The sequence below is a fragment of the Eurypyga helias genome, unplaced genomic scaffold, assembly GCF_000690775.1.
Source record: "Eurypyga helias isolate BGI_N326 unplaced genomic scaffold, ASM69077v1 scaffold16140, whole genome shotgun sequence".
Taxonomy (NCBI): Eukaryota; Metazoa; Chordata; class Aves; order Eurypygiformes; family Eurypygidae; genus Eurypyga; species Eurypyga helias.
Genome location: NW_010223943.1, coordinates 1 through 8,094, shown reverse-complemented (window position 1 = coordinate 8,094; position 8,094 = coordinate 1). Strand labels below are relative to the sequence as shown.

General features: G+C 44.8%; 1 protein-coding gene across 1 annotated transcript in view; it reads left to right on the top strand.

Annotated features, from left to right (window-relative positions):
• LOC104514738 (zinc finger protein 532-like) overlaps positions 1-7,616 on the top strand; it is a 19,209-nt gene extending 11,593 nt beyond the window's left edge. The window contains exons 5-8 of the mRNA XM_010158533.1: positions 692-970; positions 4,755-4,867; positions 6,089-6,236; positions 7,057-7,616. Of these exons, the coding sequence (XP_010156835.1) occupies positions 692-970; positions 4,755-4,867; positions 6,089-6,236; positions 7,057-7,551 (1,035 nt within the window). The 3' untranslated portion in view covers positions 7,552-7,616. The remainder of the gene's footprint in view (positions 1-691; positions 971-4,754; positions 4,868-6,088; positions 6,237-7,056) is intronic.
• The last annotated feature ends 478 nt before the right edge of the window (positions 7,617-8,094 follow it).

Here is an 8,094-nt window from a genome sequence, read left to right as displayed (position 1 = left end):
ATGTCAGGTCTGTAGGCACCCTGGTTGGCCTGGACCCTGCCAACTCCCTCCAGTGTCCATGTGCATAGTCATCCTTTGGCACTCGGGTGTCGTACCATCATGTGACACTGACTCCAGAAACTGGGGAAGGAGGAGGTGGAAGAGTTCTTCCCATCTTACTGGTTGCCTACAGAGAGGATAGAAATGCATCAGTGAGGAAGGGTCGCCACCCAAGAGTTGTGGGGAGTTGGAGAGCAGCACATTAGACACGTCTTGGCTGGCCCCTGGTCTGGGGATGCCATGAGCCCTGCACACCTTTGGTTCTAAGTACTGTTACCAAGGCACTCATAACCTGAGCGTGCAGTACACAGGGCTTAACTCAGCCTCACTGTAATATATTAACGTATCCTAAATGATACAGTTGCCTGATCTTTCCCTGAGTTGCTTTTCTTGTCTGATTTCCCTATGTGCCTAGGCAAAATTTGTCATTAAAACTTTTCCTTCTTGGAAAATTCTACTCACATAGTTTGAAATGAGGATGCTTGGCTTATAGGTGAGTAAAGTGAGAAATTAAACTTAACATAAAGTACTTCTTGGGCCCTTTTTTCCTCCCTACAAAACAGCAATTTAAACTTAACCTACAAAGTCATGTCGTCGATACAGCTGTATACGCCTGTGTCAGTTTTGTACTTTTCTTTTTCCTTCATTGTAGTCTATGCATGGAACTTTGAAAAGTGTTGAGGGGCCACCAAACCTGGGGATAAATCTGCCTCTCAGTACTAAACCCACAACTCAGAACTCAGCTGGTCACAACAAAGAGGATGCAAAGTCTGTCAACGGAACAGAAAAGTTGGAGAAGAAATCTCCCTCTCCCATAAAGAAAGCGGAGCCTAAAAAAGTCGCTAATCCTGGCTGGACGTGTTGGGAGTGTGACAGGCTCTTCACTCAGAGAGACGTTTACATCTCTCACATGAGGAAGGAACATGGAAAGGTAAATGAATAATACTCACTTTCAAAAAAAAAAAGTGAATTAAACATGAAATATGAAGTAATTTTTTTTCCAAATTCAGTTGGTTTTTTGCACAACTTTAATTTCCATCATTATGCTTGTCCATTCTCTTATGTATTTCCTCTTTCTCTCTTTGCATGCTTAGTTTCTGTCATTTTCTACTGAGAAAGTCCACATGCTCTACTAATTGTGGGTTTGTTCTTCCAGTACCACAATTTCTTCAGTTGTCCAAGTCACCTGATCTGATCTGGGTTCTTACTTCTACCCATGTGCAGTCCCCTCTCTTGGAAGTTCATTAGTGTTAGACTTGGGGAATAGAGTCGTGTTGTGCTGATCCAGTGGGTGCCAGACAGCATTTCATCTTAAAGCAGACCCACTCCAAGGCCAAGCCTTTGCTCTGATCTTACCGGTGTGGCTTCAGCCAACACATCCACTGAGGTGAACAGGTTCGCATTTTGTATTTAAAGCAGCTGGATTTGCCATAGCTTCCTTAAAATAGATTGGAAGTGAAAAACAGGAATGCTTCAAGTCAGCAGAAAGACAGCTTGATGTCCTTGCTGCTTCCCACAGCTTTTCCAATTAAATGAAACTAAAAGGTCTGATCCTGCAACACTCATGCAATTATAGTTTAGTTTTGTGTCAAAGCCAACTGCGGCTCCACTCTGGTTTGCCTGTTAGTCGAAACATTAACTCAACCAGTGCGTCTGCCAGGAAACAGAAGTCAGACCAGATGCATTTTACAGAGATGCGGTTCTTAAAAACAAAACAATGCAACCTCCCTGTGAAACTCCCTGCAGAAATGGTTGGTAGAGACCAGCCTCTGTGTTCTGTCCAGACCTCTCAAACGTGTTAGTAATTGCTGACTCTCAGAAACTAAACTTTTACAGCTGCATTTTGTTGTGGAGAGACTGGAAATGAGATAACCAAGTATGTGATAAAGGTCTAGTAAATAATTGAATTAATTCGTAGTCTGTCTTTCTTAAGAACAATGGGTGTGGGTTAAATGCTGTAAATGATCTGCTTAAAAATGTTAACTAAGCATTTGAAGTCTATTTGAAGATAGTTTCAAACTTCTACTTGCTACTTCTTGAGCATCAGGGTGAAAGTCTGGAGCTGTAGCCCTTCTTAGGTGGTCCCAGGCTGGATTATTCAGCCCTACGTGTAGGGGAGGTATCGCCATGTATGTCCTCTTTGCGCAGATTCCTGAGTTTCCAGACCTTACCAGGAAATGTGTACAGACAGACAGATTCCCATTTTCCGTGTCCTCTTCCTGAAGGTGAGCCAGCTGCAGGGTAGAAAAATCCGGAGCCACCTTGGTGTGACTCATCTTCAAACCACTGTTTAAAAACAAGAAATGTTCTTACCCCAGACACAGGGTGGTTCTGACAAGGCTGCATGTACGGGCTGCTGGCTTGAAACTGGGTTGTGTCTGTGTGTGCTCACCCACAGCCCGCTGAGCTTCCTAGGACTTGGGACAGATGTTTTCTAAGCAGGAACTGCTTCTCCGATTCCACTTTGCTGTGCATCTAATTGAATGTCCTCCTTCCTCCTCCAAAGATGCTGTGCAGCGGGTCATGCTGCACCCAATGACAGAACTGATTTTCTCATGCTTTGGGGTTTGGCTGCCTTTGCAGAAACTAGTACATCCAAAATCCTACTTGGGTCCCCATCCAGATCTTCTCAAGGACTTTAAAAAGGGGGTGGTGTCTCCCACAGAGCTGCCGGGGCACTGTCTAAGGCAGCCATGCACACTGGGGTCCTGCTGAGCTCTGTCCTGCAGCTCTTCTGAGTGAGCCTGTGAGGCACCTGCACTGTGCAGGTCCTCAGCAAAGGTCCGTATGGTGCTGGAGTTGGGCTTATGCCTTTGTACAGCAAAGCGCAGGGCTCTTTCTGCACAGACTTCAAGGGTATTTTATAAATCCTTCCCAGAGTGGTACAGTCATAGACTGCAATATGCAGTGATGAACACATCAGCATTAATGAGTATGCACTGTGTCCGTAGTCAGGTTTTCCCCTTTAGCAACTGAAGAGCAAAATATGTTGATTCCCTTTTATTTTAATTGGCCTTCAAACGTGGAAAGGATGTCTAGGACGAACAAGTCTGGACCTCTAACATGTTGGCTGGACCCAGTGAAACCACCTGGTCGTGTTTCCTAACAGACTTTGCATGAATGACCTTTCAGAACTGCTGCTCTTTCCTTCCCCCATGCCATCCAATTTTGGTCTTGATGGGAATGACTCATGTCATATTGAGATGTCCATGTGTATTATTGTGCTTCATTGTTTAGGAATTTGTCACTTCCTCAGGGGTATCAATAAGTGAGTCAAACCCTTCACGTTCTGTGAAGAAAAGCTCTGCTGTTGAGTGCTTTGTAACACAGGGACAGATCTTGGGTGGATTCTCGGGAAGAGTCAAGATGGGTCCAGTTTCAGGCACTGATCCAAGTGCCTCGCTAAATGGCTTCAGTTGGAATAGTAGAATAAAGTTACATGACTTGGGTTTCCCAGTTTCCCAATAAATGCAGGAAAGAATGTTACTGATACTGTGAAGGAAAACCATGACCGCTGCCAGAGTGGGGCAAAGCAATCCAAGGAACGCAATGTTCCTTCTGGATACCTGACTGATGTTGGTATGAGACTATCTGTGGCTTTGCTTGTACCTGCGTAGCAGGCATGAGCCCTCGCAGGCTGGAACACCTGGAATCTAAGTCCACACAATCTGGATTTCTCTGAGGGGTTCCAATAAAATCCATTTCTTCTCTGGCCCCAGGACACCCTGATTCTGGCAGGAATGTGATTATACTGAATGATGAGTGTGGGATCCTGGCCCCACTGGGTTGTTGAACAGTAAACTGAAAAGTAATCTGCTGTTCACTTAATGTGTTTGGTCCGTGTTTGGATTTCATTTCCGAGAGGTTGTTATTATTTCCTCATTACTGCAACAGAAGTTGCCAATAGGAACAGCCTAGTTACCTGAGAAAGGAAGCAGGAAATTTGACTGGGAATATTTCTGCTTCCTCACTGTAGCTACCCTGGTCAGTAAGACATGTTGTTGGGATGGAGATCTAGCACTGGTGGAATTGAGGGACAGGACCCTGACATTCATTCTTGAGACTTGTCAGTCTGCAAATTTGGAGATGTTATTTCTTCCAGTACTAGCGTTCCTGTGGCCGTGTCCAGCCAAAAGGAGGTAGCTGCAGACCACTCCATCCTTCCCAGCTTCCTTCGTTTTCTCCTTCCCCGTCACAAACTAAAGTAAAACCCATGGAATTCCCCACACAGGTGTTCCTCAGGTGGACGTCAGACCGTACCTGACATTTCTTCATGATGCTTCTGAGCCCTCTTAGTGTTGGTGCCCGTAATGGTGGCGCTGGTCCTTGCCACATGCTCCTTGCCCTCCTTTCACGTGGCCAGTAGCTGCTCAGTCAGCAGCTGCTGATGTAGCTGGTGCTGGGAAGTGAAAGGTCACCTCATGGGAAAGTGACTGCTTTACTGATGCAGAAACAATCCACTGATCTTCCTTGAAGTTTTGGTGGTAGAAACCCACTTCATCCAGTCTGTGACACAGGTTTACACCTGGTGTGTGTGTGTGTCTTGTGCTGGTCCAAGCCCGCTCTGGCTTGTGCAGTGGAGGAGTGGCATGTACATGCAGATCCAGTACCAGGCACGGTAAGTGAAGCTTCTTTCCCATTACCCAAAGGCTCAACACATGCCCAGCTTTCACTGTGCTTTTTGAATTAATGTATCGTTCTCCTTTTTTTTAAAGCAAATGAAGAAACATCCATGTCGACAGTGTGATAAATCTTTCAGCTCATCCCATAGTTTGTGTCGCCACAACCGTATCAAGCACAAAGGCATCAGAAAGGTTTATACGTGCTCGTAAGTTCCACTTTTATTTATTTAGAAACAGTATAAACCCACAAAAATGTGAGTTGAATTTCTTGTCCTCACATATAAAAGCTGGTGCCTCAATTCATTGGAATGAATCAGTTATTCAGACAGAAAAGCAGACCAAGGTGTCCAGGCTACCCCCATGCCTGAGACGCAGCGGGCTGCTGCCAACACCTCTAGGGAACAGTTCCTCCTCCTGGGCCTTGGCAAGGAAACCTGAAACTGCGGAGCTGAGCACTTGCAGTTAAATGAAACAGCATTTCAGAAGTTAAATGCTGAGGAGAGACTTGGAAAGGGAGCATGACCCTTTAACTTGTCCCCTGCAGTTCTTGTTCAGCCATCCCTCCTCACGCCCCCCGTGCCCTATGTTACAACATTGGAGCTCGGAGACATACGCTTTCCAAAGGCACACAAGAGGTTTAGAAGTGATGCAACTGGTTCTGTGTGGGAGAGCAAGGCAGATTGTGAAAGACAAGCTTGTGCTGGTTGGGTAGAGGATGAAACAGGAGCTGAGAAGGAATTGCAAGTTTCAAGATGAAGTATTTGGGTCTGAACACAGAATTAAGTGTTGTTTGGAGTTAGTGTTCATCCCGTGTGGTTGGTCGTTGCTTTCCCTGTGAAATGTGAACTAAGGAGAACTTGGGAAAGTGTCGAATCAAGTGATGTTAGCAAAGGTCCAAGGAACCAACTCGGATGCTCCCAGGTTTTACTCTGGCTCACTCTTTGCACCATTTGGCTATTACCTGCAGAGAACTTTGCATTTGCTCTGAATACAAACTGCTCAAACATTTCAGTTTTATTTTGTAACGGTGCTCATTGTCTTGTAGTAGTTCACTGGGAAACATCGTTGCCAGTGTTAATACACTGTCTTGTGGTCTGGTTTTATTTACTAGTCCTGTTTATATCCTTGCGAATACTGCGGTGTTTGCCCAGTGTGACACTTGGCGTATGTGCATAGAGTCATAGAATCACAGAAACCCAGAACGGTTTGGGTGGGAAGGGACCTTAAAGCCCACCCAGTCCCACCCCCTGCCGTGGGCAGGGACACCTTCCATAGCCCAGGGTGCTCCAAGCCTCATCCAGCCTGGCCTTGGACACTCCCAGGGATGGGGCATCCACAGCTTCTCTGGGCAACCTGTCCCAGTTCTCCCACCCTCTGCGGGAAGAATTCCTTCCTGATATCTGCATGTCTGCTTTGTGTTTGTGTAGGCACTGCCCAGAGTCGAGGCGGACTTTCACCAAGCGGCTGATGTTGGAAAAACACATTCAGTTGATGCATGGCATTAAAGACCCAGATGTGAAAGAAATGACAGAATCGGCCAGTATGGAAGAAAGGGAAGTAAAAGAAGACACAAAGGTAATCGCTGAAAAGATTCATGCAGTCACTGAGAGTGGCTTTTTTGTGGGTACACATTCAGGATCTTTAAGTAGATGTGGGTATTTTGAGCCTGTAAAAGTCTGAGCTGCTGTTAAGTAGAGCCCAAAAAGTGTCTCAGAGGTTCCTGCAACAAATTCTGTCCTGCTTGAACTAGAACATGTTTTTGGAAAGGACTCTGTTTGGTTTGATCCCTGAGTGGTGGAGAATATAGCTTACCAGCAGCTATACACATTGTCTTCATAGACATAATGGAGCATAGCTGGGCACCACAGGATGCAGAGGATTCCTGGGGAATATTTATGTCAGAAGAATAACAAGTGGAATATAAAAAATAATCAGTTTAATTAGTTTCAAAGTTGTGCATGTTGATTCATCCTTCGGTAACATGTTAGTTGGTTACTGACAATCGGTCAAGTTGAATTTCAGGCATGAAATAAGTAAGTAAAATGGAGTTCCAGAGGTCAGTACTGGGAAGTTCCTCGATGGATACTCTGCATTCTGTACACAACTGCCATCTCATCGATGTACATACGTGGGTGCAGTTACACTGGTAAATAGTCAGGTTTATACAGCGTATTAACAACCAGAGCTGATAAACCAAATCGTCAGTCACAGTCAAGAAAAGCCCTAGGTGTCCAACATGTACCAAATAGATCTGCTTCTGCTCTTTCACATGTCGTATTTGCTGGAGCTGTACTGGAAGTCCCAAGGGAAAGGTTTTGAATTTGCAAGTCACATGTAGTTAGAACAAGAACTGTGTGTGTATTCTTAACACAACACCATTTATGGCTTCTTCCAGGTTCCCAGTCCAAAGCGTAAACTGGAAGAAGCTGTACTGGAATTCAGGCCTCCACGGGGTGCAATCACGCAGCCGCTGAAGAAGCTAAAGATAAATGTTTTTAAAGTTCACAAGTGTGCTGTCTGTGGCTTTACCACAGAAAATCTCCTCCAGTTTCACGAACATATTCCTCAGCACAAATCTGATGGCTCTTCATACCAATGCAGGGAATGTGGACTGTGCTACACATCTCACGTGTCTCTCTCCAGACACCTCTTCATTGTACATAAGCTGAAGGAGCCTCAGCCTGTATCAAAACAAAACGGGTCAGGAGAGGATAATCAGCAAGAAAACAAACCCAGCCATGAGGACGAATCGTCCAACAGTGTGGCGTCAGATAGAAGGTGCAAAGTGTGCGCAAAGACTTTTGAAACGGAAGCAGCCTTAAACACTCACATGAGAACACACGGCATGGCCTTCATTAAGTCAAAAAGAATGAGCTCAGCTGAGAAGTGATCCAAGCATTCGGGACACAGAGACCTGTCCACACTGCAATACTAAGGACATTTTTGCTATGGAAAGGTCGCGGTATCATAGCGTTGACAGTACTGTTCAGGCTGTTGCAATATATTCTGCATAAAATTGTCCCCTTCACCTCATTGTCTCTTCCTCCAAAACCACGGAAGCAGTATTTGGGTTGAAAAGAGTTTGTATATATTTAAACTAATAACTTTTATACTCTTTGTTATGTGTTTGTATTGGTATTTAGTAGAAAATTTGGGTTTTTCTGTTCTGTTTCTGGGTTTTTTTTCCTAGGAATTTTCTTTAAAACAGAGTTCTGGATGCTGGGGCAGTTCCTTAGGTTCTCTCAAGCTGTTGGTTTGAATGCTTCTGAGAGGAAGCTCAGCTAATGGAAGCGTGTCAGAAGGCAGTGCCTGGAGGGGAAGCAAGCTGAGGGGAGATTTCAAATTCTACAAACTGGTGCTTTTAAATGTCCAAGGAGGCTTTTAAACTTTCTCTTAAAAATATATATATAAAAAATAATTTAAAAAAAAAAGC